Source organism: Notolepis coatsorum, assembly GCF_963971535.1.
Source record: "Notolepis coatsorum genome assembly, chromosome: 13".
Taxonomy (NCBI): Eukaryota; Metazoa; Chordata; class Actinopteri; order Aulopiformes; family Paralepididae; genus Notolepis; species Notolepis coatsorum.
Genome location: NC_140177.1, coordinates 128,190,427 through 128,214,861, shown reverse-complemented (window position 1 = coordinate 128,214,861; position 24,435 = coordinate 128,190,427). Strand labels below are relative to the sequence as shown.

General features: G+C 46.9%; 1 protein-coding gene across 1 annotated transcript in view; it reads right to left on the bottom strand.

Moving 5' to 3' along the window:
• epdr1 (ependymin related 1) overlaps positions 1-24,435 on the bottom strand; it is a 59,132-nt gene that overhangs the window by 5,160 nt on the left and 29,537 nt on the right. Inside the window, exon 2 of the mRNA XM_084326801.1 lies at positions 17,253-17,461. Coding sequence (XP_084182927.1) covers positions 17,253-17,461 — 209 coding nt within the window. The remainder of the gene's footprint in view (positions 1-17,252; positions 17,462-24,435) is intronic.

Below are 24,435 nucleotides of genomic sequence, written 5' to 3'. Positions count from 1 at the left end.
CGCGCTAGGGTTGCACTGGAGTCGATATAGCCGTTAGCCGCATGCTATTTATACCGTCACACTGCTACTATAACCCGATAACTATGGACGTCAGTCCTGGGGCTCAGTCTCTCTTACTCACGCACTATCACGGATACTCTTATGATAACCCGTCGCTCGCTTCGGCGGGGCTCTCCGGTGGTTCTTTAACGGGGCTATTCCAAAGCACCTCCCGTTGTAGCTGCGACCGTTCACGGCGACATCCCAAGCCGAAGAGATCTTCCGGTTCTTCCTTCCTCCAGGTGACTCCCTCTGTCAGCCACCGCCCCCTGCTGGTACCGCCTACTAGTCACACAGGAAAAAGGACTGGGTGGATCGAATATGAATCAATTTCTGCTTATAATCCATATCCCAGTGAGTAGAACAAGGAGGAACCTGCGTCATTGTTCGTGAGAATATCAATGGAAACTAGTCAACATGACTTTGTGCACAAAGGGGAGATAAAAGGCAAGTCAGCACATCTGAATAATAGCCATATTTTCAGGTTGCTACATTTCCCCCCACTTTGAACTTGCTAAGTCCTCTGCAAGTTAACTCAATGAAACACCAACCAACGCATGCATGAAAACGGTCCTGAAACCAACAGTTTCACCATGGGCGGCGGGTGTATAAGGCTGGGGCAGGCTGTGCCTTCCCAGACCAGTCGACACATTATTTTTATTTATTAAAAATAAAAAAAATAAAAATAAAAAAATTAGCCTTTATTTTTTTCCCTGTGTGTGGGGGGGCTGGGGTCCGTGGGGGGGCTGGGGTCCGTCAATGGATAGGTGTGGTGACACTTAACATTCCAGACGGCCTGAATACACTGAAGACTGGCAGGAGCACTCATTCAAGGGTACTATGACTATGCTTGCACCTCATGGTACCAAAGCACCTCAAAGGCACACTAAGGGCCCTTTCTCACTCACTCTATTCGTTTCTATTTCGTTCCGTTCTGCCCGTTCCGAGATCTGATCCGAACTCCCCCCCCCCCTCTAGTTTGTGTACACACTTCAGTCTGGGTGCGCTCTGGGTTTTGTTTACGGTTTGCGTTTTGAGCTTGTAAGCTTGCCGTAGTCGATGATGTCACGCTCGAAATGTAAACACAGGAAGTGTTAACACGGAGACTGGAGAATGGATGTTGATATAAAGAAACAAATAACTAATAAATATGAAGTTATATTTGAACCTCTGTTGTCAAGCCTTGTCAATATAACCCACCCCCCTTTTCTCACGAATGGAACTCTGTTGTAGAGTCCGCTTTTGATCATTTTGCAGCGTTAACAATAACGCTAAGCTAACGGCTACCGCTAGTTAGCTTTATAACCTTTTACTAGTAACATTGCTCGCATCGATTATATTGAATGTCATTGATCTACTGGTCGACCACGGCCGACTGGTTGGGCACCACTGGTCTATAGAAATAAATGCATTGAACAATGTATAGACATAGCAATGGCAAACAAAATTGCCAGGCCTAACCGCCCCCACTCAGCGCGCACCTGAGACCACCTATTTCAGCGGTCCAGGTTCAGCGCCCCCGGGGACGAATCAGCGGGGGGCGGGGACGGGGGACAGCGTTCTCACTCAGACAGACACACCCTTTTCTGATGCGAGCCGGCTCTGATTCGACACAGAGCAGTGAGTGGGAAACCACCCTAAGGAGAATAGGCTGGTTTTCAACACAGTTACATTTTTCAGGAACACTGTCTTTTCATCTCAACCTGTTTTCTTATACAAAAAATTGTCAGATGCAGTCAGGTTCATTCTTATTTTACTAGGTCAGCTGATAATGGACAGATTATGTTACCACGTCCAAAATCAAATGCTTTAAAGAGGACTGTTGTTTATCGTGCCATCAATCATTGGAATAACTGCCCACTGAACATAAGTAAATTGAATAGTAAAGTGTCTTTCAAATACCACCTGAGAATGCACTACTTAAATATGTGAGCAAAATATTCTGATTCTAATGAGGTCTACAATGTTTTACTGTTTTTAGATTATCATTGTTAATTGTGATTGTCATATGTATCTCATGTTGTTATGTTTTGTGTTGTCTTTCTGTGTGGACCCCAGGAAGACTAGCTCTGGGGTCGGCTGACCGTCAATAGGTGGACACTTAACATTCCAGACGGCCCTGCAGGCAGGAGCCCCCACCCACCCCCACTTCAAAACATGGTTAAAAAATAACTTGTCAACAACATCCCTGCAGAACTCTAACACCATAATGCTTGCCTGTACCTAATATGCATAGCTGTCAACATTTCGATTTGAAAAAACATGCAGGTTTTAGCCACGCCCCTTCTCCTGGCCCCACCCCCCCAGCCCGCCCCCTCCCACCCGGCCCCGCCCCCTCCCAATGGAGCTGCCTCGTCGCTGCTGGTCAAAACCGGTATTATTTTGTTTTCCTACTGTGTAGAGTGTAAATGCTATAAAAATACAGTAAATTACCTTTTATCAAAATATTAACCATTAAATAAAGGTTGTAATCTGTAAATGCATTTGATTTTACTGTAATTTGACAGTATTTGGAAACCATAGATGCCAGACATTTAGTTTTCTTGCAGCTTTTTTTCTTACAGTCTACAGTCAGTGAATCCTAAATCTCCACTAGGCAACCACTTAAAGTTATCAGTCCAACAAGGACTGGGTGAACTAGTTGCTACATTAAATTAATCAGATACCTGGTTGAAAGTGAAATGCTGTGAACATCCCTGCATTAAGTGTAAGACAAATTCAGTATAAATTCAGTTTATGTAGTAGTAGCATTAACATGTTCATATTTATTGAAATCTTACAATTCATACATAAATGTTATGATGAATTGAAAATGGGGGAAGAAGTCTTTCTCTGGTCTGCATCCCCTTAACAATTGTGTATTGCACAATACTGTATTGTACCCATCTGTTAAAGTTAGCAATCAATCAATGTATTACCAGTGTCTTTATACCTTCATCACTGTAGGCTACATATTAATACGACAACTCAAGAAGAATCAAGAGGTTTATTTGTCACATACAGTGAAATGCAGGTGGTCACGCCCGCATTGATTGTGCAAAATGCAAAAAAATATAGGTAACAGGATATGCATGATAAAAAAAGACATGCCATGTTCCTGAAAAAGCTATAAAAAATACCTATGGTCATTAATTTAGCAGTGGGAAATGGGAATATCATTTTTGGAACAGTGTGTGTGTCTATTATGTCTGTGTAGTATGTCTGTATTGAGCCGTACTGTATTGTACCCATTCTGCAATCTGTTAAAGGGGAACTCCAACATTTTGGGAAATTAGCTTATTTAACATCTTCCCTGGAGTTAGACAAGAAGATACATACCTTTTTTGTCTCTGTGCGTGCATTTAGCTTTTGGGAATAGACGCTCCGTTAGCATAGCTTAGCTTCATCACTGGAAGTGAGGCAGGACAGTAGCCTTACAGTGCCTTACAGTGTATTGCAAGGTCTGACATTGACCAAACTTGATATGCATGACCTTGGTGGGCTCTAGGTCAACTCCTGAAAAGGGGGTCAATGTCAGACCTTGCAATCAAAAGTTAGGGGGCGCACTGAAATTATGGCAAGGGTTATTAGCCCCCTAACTTTTGATTGCAAAGTCTGACATTGACCCCCTTTTCAGGAGTTGACCTAGAGCCCACCAAGGTCATGCATATCAAGTTTGGTCAATGTCAGACCTTGCAATACACTGTAAGGCACTGTAAGGCTACTGTCCTGCCTCACTTCCAGTGATGAAGCTAAGCTATGCTAACGGAGCGTCTATTCCCAAAAGCTAAATGCACGCACAGAGACAAAAAAGGTATGTATCTTCTTGTCTAACTCCAGGGAAGATGTTAAATAAACTAATTTCCCAAAATGTTGGAGTTCCCCTTTAAATAAAGTTTTCATTCATTCTACAGAGAAAAATGATAGAAAAAAAGCCAATGCGATTTTGTGTTTTTCCTCAATATCTCTGCAATGCCTGCGAGTTACCAGTAACTGTATTTGTCATACCATGACAATTCACGACAACTTTTAAAACGGATCAATTTATTTATATGTATAAATCGCATTCAGGAAATTGGGCGTCAGTGGAGGAATGGGAGGAGGGGACAGTGGAGGCGCAGAGGCGCAAACGGCTGTTAGTGTTCACCAACCAACACATTTACACATTCCTGCATTTGTATTGTTTTATCCACAGAATATTTGCAAACCTTTTGTTCCAGAGACAAAAGCCACAGAGTGGGCAATCAAGAGACACTGGCTAAGTTGATTTGACACGCTCGGTCCGCGGCCGCCTCGGTGCGTCAGTCTACTCAATCCCCTGAGCTCTGAGCTTTATCCGGTCGCGTCGCTGTCTTCTTCTGGTCGCAACGGTCTGACTTCCTGTGATAACGGTCTAATCTACACTGCTGCCACCTGTCGTCACGGAGGAGAATTGCACCCATTTTGTAAAACAAATAATAATAATAATAATAATAAGTACAAAATACGTACCAATCCGTGAGCCGTGAAGAGGCCGTGCAGAGGCCGAAAAAACAGGAGAATCCCGATAAAACCGTGAGTGTTGACAGCTATGCCTAATATGTAGAATTATTGTTTGTTTGTACATTGTCTGTACATGTCTGATGTAAATATTTAGCATTTATATATAAATAATATATGTGGGCATACTGCAGAATTAGGCAGCCTGTCTGTGTGTGTGGGGGGGGGGGGGGGGGGGGTCGCCCGACGGAGGTGTCAATGGGTAGGTGTGGTGATACAGTTGACATTCCAGACTGCATCCAGTACTGTCTGTACCAATCACGTCGCACGCACCCGTTTGTATAAACATCTGAATTCGAATGCATTCGCCAGTTGGTTCCAGGTCACAGCACACAGCAACGGCTGCACAAATGCAAAATGGATATACGTAATTGCCTACGATGCCAAGACAAAACGTCGCATATTGCTGCATTGAGGTAAGACTGATTGATTGAAATCATATTGAATGCCTTAATTTGAACACATAATTTGCACTACAGTATATCTCACGAAAGGGGATAGGCTCGCTGTAGTCTAGTGTGTGGGTGTGTATAAATTCAGGACCATGGACAGTAATTCATTTGTGTCACCACCCCCCCCCCCCCCCCCCCCCATTCTCGCCCCATTACAGAAACACAGACGAAAGACGAGAAGAGAGACAGTCAGACTGGCGAAGAGAACGCGCAGCCCGTTACTGATTTAATTTGCAAATAAAATTTGCAATATTGACTGCAACTGCAACTACTGATATTATTAGTATTTCATAATAACCTACATGTCTGGTCTTAAAGGAAGGAGGAAAGTAAAAGTCACTTTAAGCAAGGAACAGATGTGGTTCATCTTGGAAAGTTTATTTAGATAAGTATAATGACGGAGTTAAAATTATATATTGTATAATAGTGTATATAGGAACCAGTGCCGTCTCAGGAATTTAGCATGTCTATTTTTATCATGCACATTATGTCTTCTTAATACCGTTTTTATTTTATTATTGTATTTTGCACAATCGATGACCACCCGCATTTCACATGACATTTCCCTGAATAAACCTCTTGATTCTCTAATAAATGTCCTTGAATTTGAAACAAACCTTGTTGTGTTGTTATTATATATCCTTTCTAATACTATTGCAATTGTATAGTTAGTTCATATTTCATGATCAGTGAACCGTTAATCATATTGGATGTCGCATTTATCTGCATTAAGGTAAGACAATGGTTAATATATTATTGGATGCCTTCATTTGAACACTTAATTTGCACTATATATAAATGAGTGGGGCTCGCTGTAGTATAGCCTAGTAGTGTGTGTGTGTATATGAAATCAGAACCCCTGGACAGTTTGCGTGCAACCAAAAATAAAAGGGGGCGTTCCTTTAAGAGCCTACCCTGCCCTAAAGCGCACGCGCCGCCTATGAGTTTCACACATAGATCGACAATCACACATTATGCTAACAGTTTCACACACCTTGTCTCATTAACACACCTTAGCACATAGTCCTGGAAATACCGAACGAGTGGCTGACCTCTGTCATTCAGCTGGGGCCGGGTTCGTTCGACCCCCCTTGCGTCTGACTGTCAGATTCGTCAGTCCCTGCCGGCAGGTCATCGGCCACGGCTTCGCCCTCCGAGGCCTCCGATAGGCCGCCAGCGGCGCCCTCTTCGCCCCTCGTCTTTGCCGTCCTCTCCCGAGGGGTCCGACTCCACCTCTCCTCCCTCGTCCGGCGCGTCTTCAGCGACGACCCGAGGGGTCACCACCGGGTAGGGCGTAGGTTCCCCCCTGGACTTTCGGTCGTGGATGCGCTTCGCTGTGGCTCCCGCGGCCTCCGCTGCAGCCTTCCGTCGCTCCTCCTCCGTAGGTACAGCCTCTGGTTCTGACCGCATCGGGATGCACGACCGGGCGCCAGCGCTTCCGTTGGGCCGGCCTCAGTGGTGTCGAATCCTACGGCACGCTACCACACCTCCCCCCTCAGACCATGGTCTGGCGGTCGCCAGGTCGGACGACCCGCCTGCTGCTGTGTGGGTGGCGCCCTGTACTGGTGGGAGAGGAACCTCACCGCCCGGTGCTTCCGTTGGGCGTGATTCTCCCATTGCGCGGGGGCACTCGCGACAGATATGGCCGGGCTGTTGACAGGTGTAGCAGATCAGTCTCCCATCCTTGCTCCGGCGGGGTAGTCTGCGCGGGGTAGAGGGCACGTCGCCCCTCCGTCGGCTTCCGGCGAAGCCTCTCTGGGGTGTGTCTCGCTCCTGTTGAAACGCCTGGAAGAGCTGCTCCATGCGCGCGCCCAACTGCTCCTGGCCGGCGAAGAGCTGTCGGATGGACTCCTGTAGTGCGGCTATGTCCAGAGGTGGCTCGCACCTCTTCACGGCGATGCCGTGTATCACGCCCCGGGCGGCACCCCTCGCGGGGGGCAGGACCACCTCCTCTTCGGACCAGTCGGTCGCCGCCTTCAGTACCTGGGGAAACGGCCGCGTCCCGTCCTCCCTCAGGTACTTCCGCATTTCTCGCCTCAGGGTCTCGTCTCGGAGGCCCCCCACAAACTGTTCCGGCAACAGGGCGGCGGCGGCGGTGACCTGGTTGGGCGCCCGACGTCGTAGGCGACGAATCCTCTCTAGCAGGTCGTAGGCGAATTGTCTCACAGTCTCCCCGGCGGCCTGCCTCCGGTCGTAAAACTCCCCCAGGCGGACACAGACAGGGACCTTGTCTCCATAGGTCTCTTCGAGGAGCGCGAACAAGGCTTCTGTGTCGGGGGCGGTTCCCTCTGTCAGGAGGCGCACCGTCTGCTTCGCCTCGCCTTTGAGGTGGAGCTGTACGACCTCTGCTTGTTCCTCCGTGGGCACTCGACTGGCACGGAGATGGGTCCTCATTGCCTGGATCCAGTCCTCCACAGGCAGTTCCCCCTTCTCTTTTTCACCTCCAAACTCGCAGCAATTCCGCTCTCGTTGGACGTACACGGTGGAGGGGCCGGTGCGGGGTTCGCGACCGTACCGGTCGAGAGCGACCCGATTCTTCTCAAGGGCTCGGTCCAGCATGCCGGCTTGTGTGTGGGCTTTGTTCGCCAGGGCCCCCACCTCTGCGGTCAGTTCCTCCATGCGTTCGGCCTCCTCTTTCTTTACCTCGGCGGCGGCGTCCTGGCCGTCTCGTTGCTCCTTTAGGGCCGCCCGAGTGTAGCGCTTCTCTTGGAGTGCCTGTTCGATCAACTCCTTCATCGCTTCGGCTTGCTGCTTTAGTAGTGCCGCCTGAGCCCGACACTCCTCCTGCAGCTCCTCAAACTTCGCCGCCATCTCCTGCGCGGCGTGGGTCTCCCCTTTGGGCATCGTGGGTCTCTCTACGGGTCCCGGTCAAGGGAGTAAGTTAGGATGTTGATCCTGTTCGTGACGCCAAATGTAGCAGGGTGGATTATCCCTGCTTAGTGGGAACGGTTGCTGGCAGTCACAAGGTAGCTGGACACAGTAGAGCTCCGTCTGACTGCACCCTCGTCTTTGGGCCTGGAGCGTCAAACTGGGACCCGGTAGTGGGAGTGAATGGGGCCCGGGGTTTACCAACCTGGTTTGGTACTCTGGTCTTCCTCGCCTCTCCGGGGTGGTCAGCAGTACTCCCCAACTCGCTCTCACTTCCCTGTTTACCTCTGTGGACCCTCCCACACCTAGTGACTGATATGCATAAATAGATTCGCTCCCCCCGCAAGCAGTACCCTCCCTCGACGACCACTAGAGACCTTAATGACTGGGAGGAGAAAGGGTCAAATAATAATAATATCACCCGCATCCAAAGGGTTAGGGTTAGACTCAATAACGGACACGCACACACAACAATTCCCATCTTAGTTCGTTTAGTATTACTTATACAGGGCAGTGACAAGTACTACTGGCAATGAGTCAAATGGCATACACTATCATTACTCCTAATTACTAATAATTAGAGTAATAACATATATAGCACTTATACAATAATACCTTCGACCCCAAGAAGAAACAGTTTGAACGAGACGGGCAATTAAGAGGCATGGCCATACACGTTATTACGCTCAAAAGAAATGAAAAATGTGGGCCCACTGTACCAGAACAAAAGTCCTATGCTAATGCCGGCATGTAATGTTTGGGGTACCCCTTATGAACTGTAGTTAGCAACCATTAGCGTCGCCCGCAGGCTGCACCACACTGTGTAATAGATACGGAGCATTGATGCTCAATTGTACTCAACCCAAAATGGCGGCCGCGCCGCACCACCACCGTCCGGGTGGCAAGATGGCGTCGAACGCTCTCGTCGCGGGTGCTAGCAGGCGGGGCTGGAGCAGGGGCAGTAGTGAGCTGAGAGCGTGTGCTGGGTGTTGGCGACCTCTGCCGGTCGGGACGGCCTCCCGTGTCGGCCTGAAGACAGCCGGTGTAGAACGGTTGTAGACAGCCGGTGCAGAGTCGACGGCGCGCATCCATAAACTCGCCCTCACTCACACTGAAGCTACACTCTGGGTCCCAAACAGCCCACCTGCTACACGATTATACTGTGGCGCAACGTGGTTGACTATACCACCGGTCGTCTTCAGCGCCTCGCGCTAGGGTTGCACTGGAGTCGATATAGCCGTTAGCCGCATGCTATTTATTCCGTCACACTGCTACTATAACCCGATAACTATGGACGTCAGTCCTGGGGCTCAGTCTCTCTTACTCACGCACTATCACAGATACTCTTATGATAACCCGTCGCTCGCTCCGGCGGGGCTCTCCGGTGGTTCTTTAACGGGGCTATTCCAAAGCACCTCCCGTTGTAGCTGCGACCGTTCACGGCGACATCCCAAGCCGAAGAGATCTTCCGGTTCTTCCTTCCTCCAGGTGACTCCCTCTGTCAGCCACCGCCCCCTGCTGGTACCGCCTACTAGTCACACAGGAAAAAGGACTGGGTGGATCGAATATGAATCAATTTCTGCTTATAATCCATATCCCAGTGAGTAGAACAAGGAGGAGCCTGCGTCATTGTTCGTGAGAATATCAATGGAAACTAGTCAACATGTCTTTGTGCACAAAGGGGAGATAAAGGCAAGTCAGCACATCTGAATAATAGCCATATTTTCAGGTTGCTACACATAGCTCTATGTAGAGTAGAAGTAACTGAGTTACCATACAATATACTATACAGTGCAAAGCAGAAGTGGGATGAGGTACAATTTAGGTACAATATAATTTACAGTAAGGTGTAATGAGGTATGGGTTGTAGTGCAAATTCTTTATCGATAAATATAAAGTGTGCTTAGGTGTACTAAAGTGGTTAAAGTGGGTGCTGCAGTGAGTTGTATGTTTAAAGTGAGTGTGTGCGTGTGGATGTGTGTGCTGTGAGTGCATTTGATGGTTGTTACATAGTGTTATTGTTCGTTGAGCATCCTGATGGCCTGGGGATAGAAGCTTCTTCGGAGTCTTTCTGTGCTTGCCATGAGACTCCTGTATCGCTTGCCTGACCGCAGCAGTTCAAAGAGGCAGTTGTTTGGGTGGCTCGAGTCTTTGATAATTCTCTTATACCGCTTGTTGTAAATGCCCTGGAGAGTGGGAAGCCCCCCTCCAATTGTGCGTTCGGCTGAGCGGGCCACTCTCTGTAGTCTGCTACGGTCTTGTGCGGTGCTATTCCCAAACCAGGAGGTGATATTGCCAGTCAGTATGCTCTCTATTGTGCATGAGTAGAAGTTCTTAAGGATCTTCTGACTGACTTGGAACTTCCTTAGGCGTCTGAGGAAGTAGAGGCATTGCCGTGCCTTCTTCACAACACTGTCAATGTGTGAGGTCCATGTCAAGTCCTCGGATATGTGGACTCCGAGGTACTTAAAACTGTTCACTCTCTCAACCGGTGCCCCGTCGATGCTGAGGAGGCTGTAGTCCCTGACCCCCGACCTCCTAAAGTCCACAATCACCTCCTTTGTTTTGCTGACGTTCAGGGAGAGGCTGTTCTCTTGACACCATCCCGCTAGAACCTTGAGCTCCTCCAGGTAGGCCCTCTAGTCATTTGCAGAGATCAGGCCCACCACTACTGTGTCGTCAACAAATTTGATGATTGTGTTGTTGTTCCGCTGTGCCACACAGTCATGTGTGTACAGGGAGTAGAGGAGGGGACTCAGAACACAGCCCTGGGGGGCCCCTATGTTGAGAGTGATAGATGAGGTGCAGTTGCCTGCTCTCACCACCTGGGGTCTGCCCGTCAGGAAGTCCAAGACCCACTGGCAGAGGTCATAGTTCAAGCCCAGGTCCCTGAGCTTGGCTATGAGTTTGGAGGAGACTATGGTATTGAATGCTGAGCTGTAGTCGATGAACAGCATTCTCACATAGTTCCCCTGCCTCTTGTCCAGGTGTGATGCTGCTGTGTGCAGCACATGGGCTATGGCGTCCTCCGTGGACCTGTTGGGGCGGTATGCAAATTGCAGGGGGTCCAGGTTGATGGGGAGGGAGGAGCAGATCAAATCAAAATCAAATCAAATTTATTTATAGGGCCCGACAACACACGTTAATGTCCCCATGGGCCGTACAGGTCTTCTTTAAACAAGTCAAGAAGACAACATAACAATAAGTCAAGAACAGAACAAGAACACTAGATGAATGCAAATAAATGAAAGAATGCAAGCACTCCCAGACATACCCCACGCGAAGGTAAGGAAAAACTCACTAAAACCTAACAATAGGGAAAAAAAGCTCCACAGGCAATGTGGAGGAGAGAAACCTTAGAAGGGCCGTTCAAGGGGGGATCTCCCTTCTTAGATGTCGGTGATAGTAGTGTTGCAGACGGACAGTTGGTAAGCATGCACTCATGTGTGTGGTGAAACACAGATGAGTGCATGCAATAGCAACTGTACATTTTGAAAAATTAAAGATAGAGCTAATAGCGATAGCAACTGAACATTTTGAAAGATTAAAGATAGAGTTGATAGCGGATCTATTTGAGGCACAGGGGCGGCGCAAGAGGGTCACGTCCTCCCCGTCTTAGTCACGGGACATTCAACACTCCGGTCGTTGCTCAGGGACAGCCGGAGACAGGGGGAAGGGGGGTGGCGCAGAGAGGGTCGCGAACTCCCCGACATCATCGCGGGACATCCGGCACTCCGGTCACCACTACGAGACCTCCGAAGACAGGGGGGCACGCAGAGGGGGTCGCAATCTCCCGGCCTTCGTCACGGGACGTCCAACACTCCGGTCAACACTCCAGGACAGCAAGTCATAGGAAGACAGGGAGACGGGACAGGCGTTAGACAGCTCATGAGATTGTAGTAGGCGGATGTAGCCCTTCACTAGCTTCTCAAAGCACTTCATGGCTATGGAGGTGAGAGCTACAGGGCGGTAGTCGTTGAGGCAAGCAGGCTTGGATTTCTTGGGTACAGGGATAATAGTGGACTTCTTCAGACAGGTGGGGATGATAGCCTGTTCCAAGGACAGGTTAAATATGTCAGTGAATACTGGGGCCAGTTGGTCGGCACAGACTTTTAGGACGCGGCCGGGCATACCGTCCGGTCCTGCTGCCTTCCTGATATTCACTTTCTTGAAGGTCCTCCTCACCTCATGTTCTGTTAACCTGAACACTGAGTCTCCATCAGCAATGTCCCCCCCCTCCATTGCAGTGGATTGTAGGCTGGTGCTGTTATTCCCAGCCTCAAACCTCACATAGAAGGTATTGAGATCATTTGCTAGGGAGATGTCACTGTTCAGCTTGAGGGAGGTGCCTTTGTAATCTGTCATCGTTCTGAGGCCCTGCCACATAGCTCTAGAGTCAGCCTGTTCATATTGAAGTTCAATTTTATCCCTGTAGCGCCTCTTTGCTTCTTTCACTGCCCTTCTCACGTTGCATGTCGCCACCTTGTGGTCATTCATGTTGCCTGCCACAAGCCCGGCGTTGTAGGATGAGGTACGTGCTTTCAGAGCCTCACAGACCGATTTGTCTACCCAGGGCTTTTGGTTTGGGTAAACTCCAATTGTGGTAGTGGGGATTGTTTCTTCCACCAAAGTACTGACAAAGTCCAGCACTGTCTCCGTGTAGTCATTAATGTTATCTGTGTTGTCACACAGGGGGTCCCCCAAGGCTCAGTCCTTGGCCCCCTGCTCTTCATCTGCTACATTCTCCCCCTTGGTCACATCATCCGTAAATACCACCTCAACTTCCACTGTTACGCTGACGACACTAGGGCTGTCTTAAATGCTTCGAAGCTTCGAACGTTCGATTCGATGGCACAAGCTTCGAACATTAAAAAAAAATCGAAGTAAAAAAAAAAAAAAAAAAATCAATTTTTTTTTTTTACTTCGATTTGTGTGTGTGTAGGTGTGTGTGTGTGTGTGTGTGTGTGTGTGTGTGTGTGTGTGTGTGTGTGTGTGTGTGTGTGTGTGTGTGTGTGTGAACTACCCATCCCAGTTAGGACAGCCGAATCCCGTCCAATCTTTCGCCGTCGACTAAAGACTCACTTCTTCAACCATTATCTGAAATGATAAAGAAATTAAAAAAAAAATCTAACCGTGACTAACCTTACTGTCATGCACTTGTCCTAATAAACTAACCTACACTGTAACACGCAACACTTTGATGAACATTGTTACTCAGCTGATAAGAGTTGTACCCTTCTTGCTGTCTTGTCGTACAGAACTTGTAAGTCGCTTTGGATAAAAGCGTCAGCTAAATGACTAAATGTAAGTGTGTGTGTGTGTGTGTGTGTGTGTGTGTGTGTGTGTGTGTGTGTGTAGGTGTGTGTGTAGGTGTGTGTGTGTGTGTGTGTGTGTGTGCGCGCACCTTGTAGAATTCAACACATAAGAAAGAAAGATACTGGGATGAATAAACAAAATAGGAAATAAAATGTAGAAATGCATGCAATACATAAATAAATATGAATCTCCATATATGAAATATAACATTTAGATAAGGTGCTACTGAGATGTTTTGGTGAGTTCTTTGTTTTTTTGTGGAAGTTGCCCTTCTTAAAAATGAACATGAACATTCACTGATAATTGGTCTGTAGTGGAGTCTACAAGGTCTACATTGCCAGACCATGTAGAATCCGGACCTTGTAGACTGACATAATTCTGTGCATAGTTTAGTCTACACAGGCCATATTTCAAATAATCAAAATCTTACTTCATTCATCTTAAACATTCTTGATTTGGGGGATTGGTAGTTCCCATGAAATCTGAAGTTGTTCAAACGACAACAGCGATCCACCTTGAATTAAATCACACAGCCGAGTGAAACCTTGTTGGATGAGTCAGTCACGAAAGGGGCTACTTAATTAATTAATCCAACCCACTTTATTTATAGAGCACATTTAAAAACAACAACGTTTACGAAAGTGCTGTACAAGTCCCACAACATAAGATAAAAAAATATATATATATTAAAAAAATAATATTAAAAAAAAAAAAAAAAAAATCGAAGCTTCGAATTAAAATCGAAGCTCGGCCCCGAAGCTTCGATTGCCAAAAAAAGCTTCGAAGGTCAGCCCTAGACGACACCCAAATCTACATCAGTACACAATCCCCCCACAGCCCACCCCTCAGTCACATCGAATCATGCATCACCGAACTCCAAACTTGGATGACCCACAACTTCCTCAAACTGAACAGTGACAAGACTGAACTTCTCATCATTGGCACCAAAACCACCCTCACCAGATCCGGACCCATCACACTCACCATCAACGACTCCACCATCACCCCCTCCCCCCTAGTCCGTAACCTTGGTGTCCTCCTTGACCCCACCCTCTCACTTGACCCCCACGTCCGCTCCATCGTAAAAATATCCTACTTTCACCTCCGCAACATCGCAAAAATCTGTCACTGCCTCTCCCCCCCCGCTGCTGAATCCCTCATTCACGCCTTCATCTCCTCCCGCCTGGACTACTGCAACTCCCTCCTCACTGGTATCACCTCCCGCTCCCTCCATAAACTGCAAATGGTCCAAAATTCAGCCGCCCGCCTCCTCACTAACACCCGGTCCCGCGAACACATCAATCCTGTCCTCCACTCCCTCCACTGGCTCCCGATCAAACACCGCATTAACTTTAAAACACTACTCCTCACCTTCAAAGCCCTCCACAGCCTGGCCCCCCCCTACCTGACTGATCTCCTTCTCCCCTACCGCCCCACCCGTTCCCTCTGGTCCTCCTCCACTGCCTCCCTCACTGTCCCGACATCCAAGCTTAAAAACTTCGGAGATCGGGCCTTCTCTCGCACTGCACCCCGACTCTGGAACTCCCTCCCCCAGTCCATCAGAGACTCCCCTACACTCTCCACCTTCAAAGCTCGCCTCAAAACCCACCTGTTCTCCCTTGCCTTCAACCCCCCCACCCCTAAACCCCCCCCTCCCCTCCAACCTGATTGATATCTGTTCCCCCCATGGTCTCATGTTCCCTTTGTTTTTGTTTCTTTGTTGTTTTTGTTTTTGTTTCTTTGCTTTCATTTCTTTGTTTGTACCCCTGCTCCCGACTACTGTCAGCGACTTCGGGTTATTGAGAAGCGCTATATAAATTAAATTAATTATTATTATTATTATTATCTCGGAACACCCCCCAGTCTGTACACTCAAGTGCAGCCTGTAGCGTTTCCTCTGATCCCACAGTCCATTTCTGCACCTCTCACGAGACTACCGGAGCGTGTTTAAGACTTTGTTTATATTTTGGGAGGAGGAAGATAGCGTTATGATCAGATTTGCCGAAACCACTGGCAGAATGAGATTTGTAACCACATTTAAATTGCGAGTAACAATGGTCTAAAATATTACCGCCTCTGGTGTTACAAGTCACATGCTGGTAGAAGTCTGGCAATACTCTTCTCAGATTGGCGCTATTGAAATCACCCACAACCACAATAGCAGCGTCAATATTCGCTGCTTGGATTCTATTTACCTCATTGTGTAGCTTGGAGAGCGCGTCGCCTGTGTTTGCTTGTGGTGGAATATACACTCCGATCAAGATGATCGACGTTAACTCTCTCGGGAGAAAGAAAGGCCGGCACTTGATGGATATATACTCCAGATTGGGGGAGCAGTGGTTCGAAAGCTCCTTCACGTTGCCTGGATCGCTCCAATTGTTGTTCAACATGAAGGCTATTCCACCACCCCGCTGTTTTACGGATTCTTCTGTCCGATCCTTGCTGTGAATGAAGAAGTGATCTGCCGGGTGGATAGCGTGGTCTGGGACGTCCGGCGTCAACCACGTCTCGATGAAGCAGAGAACGTTACAGTCTCTAATGTCTCTTTGGAATTGAATCCTTGCTCTAATGTCGTCCAGTTTATTGTCTATTGATTGTACATTGGCTAGCAATATACTGGGCAGTGGCGTTCTGTGCCGCCTGGCTCGCAGTCTGTTTCGGACACCGGCTCTCCTTCCTCGTCGCCTGGATCCTTTGTTGTTGCGTGGGTCGAGGTATGGTCCTGATGTTCTCAAGATCTCAGCAGGCCATTGTTGTTGTTCGGAGAGCCGATCCAGAGAGCAATCCAGTTGGTAAGTTTCCCGTAATCCAATGTCTATGAGTGACTGACGGTCATACACATTAAATGCACCTACAGTTGGTACAAACAAAAAACTCTTAAAACTATAAATATTAACAAAAGTAAGCACAGTCTCGACGGAGCGCACAGAGAGGCAGCCGGTCTTAGCAGCGCCATCTTATGGTGACGAGGGCGGGCACGAGGAAGGGCACAACTCTATCAGCTGAGTAACAATGTTCATCAAAGTGTTGAGTGCTACAGTGTAGGCTAGTTTATTAGGACAAGTGCATGACAGTAAGGTTATATATATATTCTTTTTTTTTTTCATTTCAGATAATGGTTGAAGAAGTGCGTCTTTAGTCGACGGCGAAAGATTGGACGGGTTTTGGCTGTCCTAACTGGGGTGGGCAGTTCATTCCACCATTGTGGGGCAAGGACTGAGAAAAGGCGGCTTCTCCTTGATGTCTACTGTTTGATGTACTGAATGTATGGAGTGATGCAGTACATACAGTATATTCTACCGTCTACTGTTTGATGTACATAGTACTAAATGTCTAGAGTGATGCATACTGTCTATTGTTTGATATAGTACCAAATGTCTAGAGAGTGATGCATATAGTCTACTTTCTACTGTTTGATTATACATACTAAATGTCTAGAGTGATGCATATATTCTACTGTTTGATACATAGTACTAAATGTATAGAGACTTGGCGCCTGTCAGCTCCCCACATTTTTGTCTATTTCTCTACTATTTATTGTTTCTCTCACAACTTTCTTTCCTTACTTTTGATTGATTTAACAACGGATGTGGGTGTACGTCGTTTTTTTGCTATTGTAAATAACTTGCAGCCAGCTAGATGTTATTTTAATATTTTCTTTTGTTGGTAGTTTATAATTGAGTGGCAACCCATTTTCTATTGTTATTTCTGTTGTGCATTTTGGCATTCTAGTCCCCTGTTACACCTTAACCCTTTCACTGCCACACTACAGAAGGTTAACCCTTTACTATCACACTACCGACGGTTACCGTTGGTAGTGTGATAGTAAAGGGTTAACCTTCTGTAGTGTGGCAGTGAAAGGGTTAACCTGCTGTTGTGTGGCAGTGAAAGGGTTAACCTTCTGTGTATTGTCACAGTGAAAGGGTTAACAGTTTGGTAGTGCGGCAGTGAAAGGGTTAATCTGTTGCGTTACTGTGTTGGGAATTTAAAGAATCCAAGTCCAGGTAGATTTCCTCAACCTGCGATATTGTTCCCCCCCATAACTTGATCCAGACTTACGCTTGCGAGCCGGCTTCCGGTCGGACCACTCCTGCACCTCGATCATGTCCCCGGGGCCGCCGATGAAGTACTGGTCTTCGAAGGTGGAGTTGGCCGGGATGTCAAACGGGTCCCAGGCCTCCGTCAGCGTGACCTTGGAACACTGCTTTGTCTTCTGCTCGATCTGAAACATCACGCCGCTCTGATACAGGTAGATGTACTCAAAGAACCTGGAAGGAGGAGAGAGGATTCAGACCCAAAAACAACTGAGACATCTGCTGTCATCAGGGTTCGAAATTAACGGGGGCTCGGGGCAAAATGCCCTTGAAAATGGACAAAATGCCCCCGAATATCAGTTAAGGGGGGCAGAAAATGCCCCCGACAGTTTACTAATTATATATATAATTATATATATGATCTACAGTGCGAGCATTTCCCTTGTATTTGGCCCTAATAATATGTGTGTGAGCGCCACCCGGAAAAATCATTTACTCGAGACGAGTGACGATTACAAAACAGCTCCGCTGTTATAATAGTCCCACATTACACAAGGCGCATAAACGTCCAATCACAGTAGCGCCCGAAAACAAAGTCACGGTACCGGCTTAGGCAAGTTATACATTCAGAATCAGACAACGCAAAAAAATCAGCCAGCCATGAAGCCCATTCATTTTTATTTTGAGCAAAAGATAGACGAGGAGAAAGAGAGGAATCCGGCTGACATGGCTTTTGAAGTGATATTCGCACGTGTTTTTGCGGGTCCAGTCCCCACGGTATGTTGACAGAATTCGCAAAACACCTTATCGACTGAAGCATAAAAGTCATTAGGATACTGCTCTGCTCTGAATTTAGGGCTTAGTGGGGAATTTCTTCCGACGTTAACGTTAACGACGCACCGAAGCAGCTAGACCATTTCTCCGTGTTGTGTGTAACACGCAGCGGTCCCCGCCTCCTCCCTCCTTGCAACAAACGTTCCACCCAAAAACGGAATTTCTATTTCATAATGAATTAAATAATTGTATAAAGAATTTTCAATGTTCTGTCATCTAATAATATATTCCATTACCTTTCCTATCTGTATCAAAGTCAAAATGTTGGTATCATAACAACACTACAACATACAAAAGCAGCTTGACAACCGATATCCTTTGCGTTTGATTGATTGAAAACTTTATTAACAGATTGCAGAATGGGTACAATACAGTACAGCTCAATACACACAAGTTAAGGGGATGCAGACCAGAGAAAGACTTTCGTCTTGTTTACATCAGGGTCCCCCATTTTCAATTCATAGTGTGCACACGCACAGTATAATAATGCATGAGATAAATAGTTAATAAACTCTGTGTTACTTGAACAATTTTCACTGTGCTCCTAAATTTCTTTGTGTGCTCCTAAATTTTTATTTAGATTTTATTTATTAACATTTTATTTAGGAGCACATGTGCTCCTTGGGAAAAAGGTTAGCGTAGAGCCCTATATATGGAGACATTAACATTACATTATCAAACATAGGGACGAAGACTGTAAAAAAAAGTGTCAACAATGTTTTATAATCCTTATGTTAATTTTCATCATAAAAATTCAGTGCCCCCGAAATACAAAAAAAAGCCCCCGAAAAGCAATTAAGGGGGGCAAAAAAAGCCCTTGAAAAAAAATGTTAATTTCTAACCCTGGCTGTCATGGAGTCTGCACTTAACCCTTTCACTACCACACTACCAAAGGGTTAAAGGAAGATGGCAACATTATGGGAAATGTGCTTACCATCTTCTCCAGAGTCAGACAAGGAGATACCAGATTTCTTCTCGGTGCGTTCAGAGCTATCTATCAAGCTAGCCTAGCTTAGCATAAATGTATGGAAGCGGAAGCCTAGTTTAGCATTATGACGAACCAGAGGTTTATCACATAAAGGGAGTCAACACACGTGATAACAATTGAACAAAGAGTTTATTTAATCCTATCTAAACAAATAATAATCGAATTAAACAACAAAGGTATATATCAGAATGGACAGAGGTTCCAAGTTGGTTCACTTGGTGGTAGGTACAACCTGTCCTGTTTGATGGGGTAAGCAGATGGGAGAAGCAGACAGAAGGGATTAGACAGGGGAACATATATACTGGTTCTGTATCGTTAGTGGCTTAGCTTGGCATCACTACTGCACTATCTCGCGTACGTGCACGCGTACTGAATAAACCACAAATGTACCTCTAATACCAGTATTAGTCTGACCACACCCCACATCAGCTTACCTTCATAAGCAGGTGTGTGGTCACCTGCTCTCCTCCTTCTCGCTTTCACCACAAGGAAGAAGTGCCTCGGTAGATCCCCACACTTGACACCATGATGGAAGAAATTGGATTAGGAACAGCTTTGGGAAACAAGGATACGTTGACATCATATCTTTATTTTCTCTCTCACTATTTTCGAGAAAATACGGCGATATTGTCTTCGTACTGGAGGGTCTGGAAGATGATGATCATTCTAAAAACCCTCCACCGGTTTTCGTATTGGGAGCACGCCGCTGCATGCTTCTCAACTGCAGTTCCTTGCTGTGTTTGTTGGGGTGAAACCTGTCAGGCCACAGCTGAACTGTCGGACATGCCGCTGTTGTGAGAAGCGGTGCGTTCCAGGTTGGGTGAGTAGTGTTTGCTGGCGGGCTCCACTTGTCTGTTAGTGCTATGGGGGCTACTTGACAAAGTTTATGGAAACCGGCCCCAGACTGGGGTCCCTTGTTCAGCCACCTAGGCGACAGAAGGCCTTGGTCTGGAGACCATTATAGTTTTAACTAGTGGGCCGCGACCATTGACACTGGTGATCCCTGTGTGTTCTGGACGAGTGGATTCTCTCTGTCACCGTGTTAAGGCCCCATCTTTCATATCCAAATGAGAGTATTCCTTCACGAGGGGATATGTGCATGTAATGTGCGATAGCGGCAGATTCATGTTCAATGTCAGCTACACAGGCCAGTTGGTACTGTGCTGATCCGTCGGATGTGGTAATGTCACCGTTGTGAAGCGGTGTGGACATCTTGTTTTCTCTTTTCTCTTAAAAAGTGAGGAGAGGTTCAGAACGGCGGCCTGTCTGGGTGAGTGTTATGTCATTGTTTACATGTTCATAGCTTACGGTTAGCCGGTCAGCTGTTAACTGCTGCGTTAGCCTGCTGGATCGCTGCATGGCCTGCTTAAGGCCTACTATTAGCCAGTCGGCTGTTAGCTGCGGGGCTAGCATGTCGTGGTCGCTAGGTGACGTTAGCTTGCTGCTATGGCCATGGCCTGGCGCGGGGTAGCTTAGCTTCTCGCGCGCCGCCGGGAGCTCGCTTCTGATCGCGTGCGTCGTTAGATTGGCGTCTCGCGAGCAGAAGCAATAGCACCCGAACGGTTGGAGCAGCCGTTAGCTTGATGCTATTCTGTTGAACGTGCTTTGATTTTAACATGTTTTACACTCTTGACCACGACGTCATCCTTGACAGGGGATGTTCGTCGACCCTGCCCTGAGCCTGGACGGGGATTGCGTCAACAAAGAGGACTGTAGCGACTGGTTGGAGCGGCGACGCTGCCCGGATCGAACAACACAGGACGGCTGTGTTCTACGGTGTCTTGTGACTGCACTTCGCTGATCTGCGTTCCGGGTAGGTACGGGGTTGGCCAGACCTCATAACACGTCTTCTGGTTTTACTTTGCTAAATGTATTGTGAATAACGGTGTTTTTCCCAAAACGTGTGTTGCTGCAATGCATTTAGGATACGTTGCGGGTTGTGTGTGAGCTGTTTTTGTCACTGGCAGTTAGCTTCTCCGTGCAAACGGGATGTAATGATCTGGTTGTTGTGTGAGTAACACGACCGTGTACTCACAACTAAGGTAACTAACCTATGAAGCTATGCTTGGTGACAAGTGAGTAAAAGAATATTCTTTCTCAGACTGTAATGACAATGAACAGTGTGTTCACACATTAACAGGTTTTCCTGTTGGGGGCGGAGCTGAGCGATCATGGAGTAGACGTGTTTTCACATGAGCTCCCTTCTACCGTGCTGAATATACGTTTCTCCCCATTAGTCTTTATTTTATTTTTATTTGTTTTTTATCTGTTTGCTAGGTCGTCGTGTTTAGTATACATTCATCAACTTTTTTCGACTTTCTACGATGGCGGGGGTGGAAACCAGAGCCATGAAAGAATTAGGCACGACACCGACACCGCCGAGCATGGCCGTACCGTCTCCCGCTGTCGGGGAGTTAAGCGAAGCTGTGCTCTTGGTCATGACCAAGCTACACGCAGACTCTGAGACACGCATCGCTGAAGCACAGAAGAAAGTACACGCAGACTCTGAGGCACGCATCGCTGAAGCACAGAAGCAAGTGCTGGCGGATTTCTGTATCAGCCTCCGTCGTGAGATATCAGAAGAAATACGGCTGGCGGTAGTCCCGCTGACAGACAAGATGGAGACGATTCACGCTGCCTCATCGGCTAATGCTAACGAACTAGCCATGCTAACGACGGAGGTATCATCACAGTGTGAGAAGATGGCGGGTCTTGAATCCGCCCTGCTGGCTAGGCAGGCTGAAGTCAACAAACTACAGTCGGCGATGGAGGAGATGCAGTCCCGGGATAGACGCCACAACGTCAGGATTGTTGGAGTACCGGAGACCAGCGGTGAAGGCTGTCTCTCTGAGACCATGCCCGAACTGCTGCAGAAGATACTAGGGACGGACGTCCTCCCCTCGCCTCCTATCTGTGAGTCGGCCTATAGAGCGGGCAGGTTTTCTCCCGGCGTGAACAAAGAACCGAGGCCCATCATAGTCAAGCTGAACAGACTCCAACAGAGAGAAATCATCATGCGGTCGGCTCGTACCAGAAGGGGTACTCTGAGGTTTGGCGATCACAAAGTGGCCATTTTCGAGGACTTTACACCGGAGGTTCAAGCTCAGAGAGCCGAGTACAAGGTGGTCCTGACTAAGCTATGGAGACTAGGCCTGAGGCCCACGTTATTCGCTCCCGCGAAACTATCTGTGTTGGAGAAGGTCGGTGGTCAGCGTTTGTTTTGGTCGTTGGCTAAAGCGAAGGAATATCTCGCGAAGACACCCGAGTCTGTTGCTTGATATCTATGGAGGGTGAGTGACTTGGCGGTTTGGGCCTATATACATTGATTAGGTCGACTATTCACAAACACTTGCTGTCATGCCCAGACATGCTAACTGTCCTCTGCCCATCCAACTAGCGGGGCTTCCCAATGACTTCTGTTACTTGCTAAAGCTGACCTCATGGTCGTACTTGTGTATCGCCTCTTTGGAAGCTAACGAGCTAGCTGAACAATGTACATAGTAGGCTAACGTGCTATCCGGATTCGTCACTAGCTTACGCGCTAGCCTCGGGCTAGCCAGCGGGCTTCGACTATGGTCTGCGCTGAGACATTCGTTAATGGTTACGTATTTTGGTTGCTGTTGCTGTTCAAAGGGACATTGGTTTGCACAGTTCAAGAGTGACCGAGTCCCTAACTAACTTCTGGTATGCTTTTTATTTTTATATCCAGGTTGTTTTGAGCTTTGGTGATCCAAAGTAGATGCCAAGGTCGGTTGAATATGCATAAACAATATTTGATAACAGGTTGGGTCGGGTATGGCTTGCACTTAATGGCTATATGGTTATATGGCTTGCACTCTAGCCATTACCCTCTCTTCCTTTTTTTTTTTTTCTTTCTTTCCTATTGTCGCTGTTTTTATGTCATCTATATGCGCGATTTAAATGTGATCCGGTTCTACCTTGGACTAACTACTGACTCGCCTTAATTTTGTTTTGAATTTTCCGTGAGGCACTTATGCTATAACGTTGATACATTAATATGCAGACTCCAGGGTAGATGGTTACAGGTTGATGCTGAGTAATTGTATAATAATTAGTGTCGCTGTTTTAAGGGCAATTGAATGAGCAATTAACCTGTGACCCGAACCTGCCTTGGACTATCGGCTGGGATGCTTTAATTTAATTTTGTATTGAATTTTCCTATATGTTTTAATGGCATTTGAATGAGCAATTTAAATGTGATCCGGTTCTACCTTGGACTAACTACTGACTCGCCTTAATTTTGTTTTGAATTTTCCGTGAGGCACTTATGCTATAACGTTGATACATTAATATGCAGACTCCAGGGTAGATGGTTACAGGTTGATGCTGAGTAATTATATAATAATGGCTAATTTTTCCATTATAGCTGTCATGTTAGGGCCAAGGTTCATGTTGGCTCTCGAACGAATATACATAAATATGTGATAACAGGCTGGGTCAAGTTTAACTTTGCTTGCACTTTAGCCATAACCCTCTTTTTCCTTTTCCTATTATTGTCGATTCTTACATAGGTTATGTCATGTCAGCCGTTGTGCCTGATCAGAGGGACTGCTTCAGGGGTGCACTTTAACCATAACCCCTTTTTTCCCTTTCTTATTTTTGTCATTGTTTAATTGACATTGTTCACACAATTTTGCACAATTAACCTGTGACCCGATCCTGCCTTAGACTATCGGCTGGGATGCTTTAATTTAATTTTGTTTTGAATTTTCCTGTACCCATTTGGGCCATAACATTGCGACGTTGAAGCGCAGATTCGGAAATAGATGGTTGCAGGTTGATGTGGAGTTATTATTTAATAATGGCTATTTTTACCATTATGGTTGTCTTATGTTAGGGCCAGTGCTCAGGTGGTTTTCGACCGATATCTTTATTGAATTTAATTTTTATTATTATTTGTGTTTATTGGACTAGTGGGGGTTTACTCAGGGGTTTAACTAGAGGGGGGTGGGAGTGGGAAGCGTCTTATTGATCCATGTCTCTAGTGGGAAGTGATAGGAAGATGACCATCCTCAGTGGGTGGGGCATAGGGTGGGGATTGGAGAGTGGGTATAGAGGAACTTATAGTAGGACGGGTGGGTTAGGGTTTAGAGTAGAAGGGGGGGGGGCTGTAGCTGGGGTGGTATTTTTATGTGTTCTATGTACTGTTGTCTTATATATGTGTAAGTGTTCCTCCTCTGAACTCCTGGGATTGACCGTCCGGGCCCGCCGGGATCGGCACCTCTGTACTCAGCCTGGCTGCACGGGTATGTTCTCTACGCACTTATACAAGCTCGACCATGGCTAAATTGAATATTTTAATTTGGAACGCAGGAGGGCTTAACGCCCCACACAAGCGTGCCAGTGTCCTTTGGCTATTGAAGAG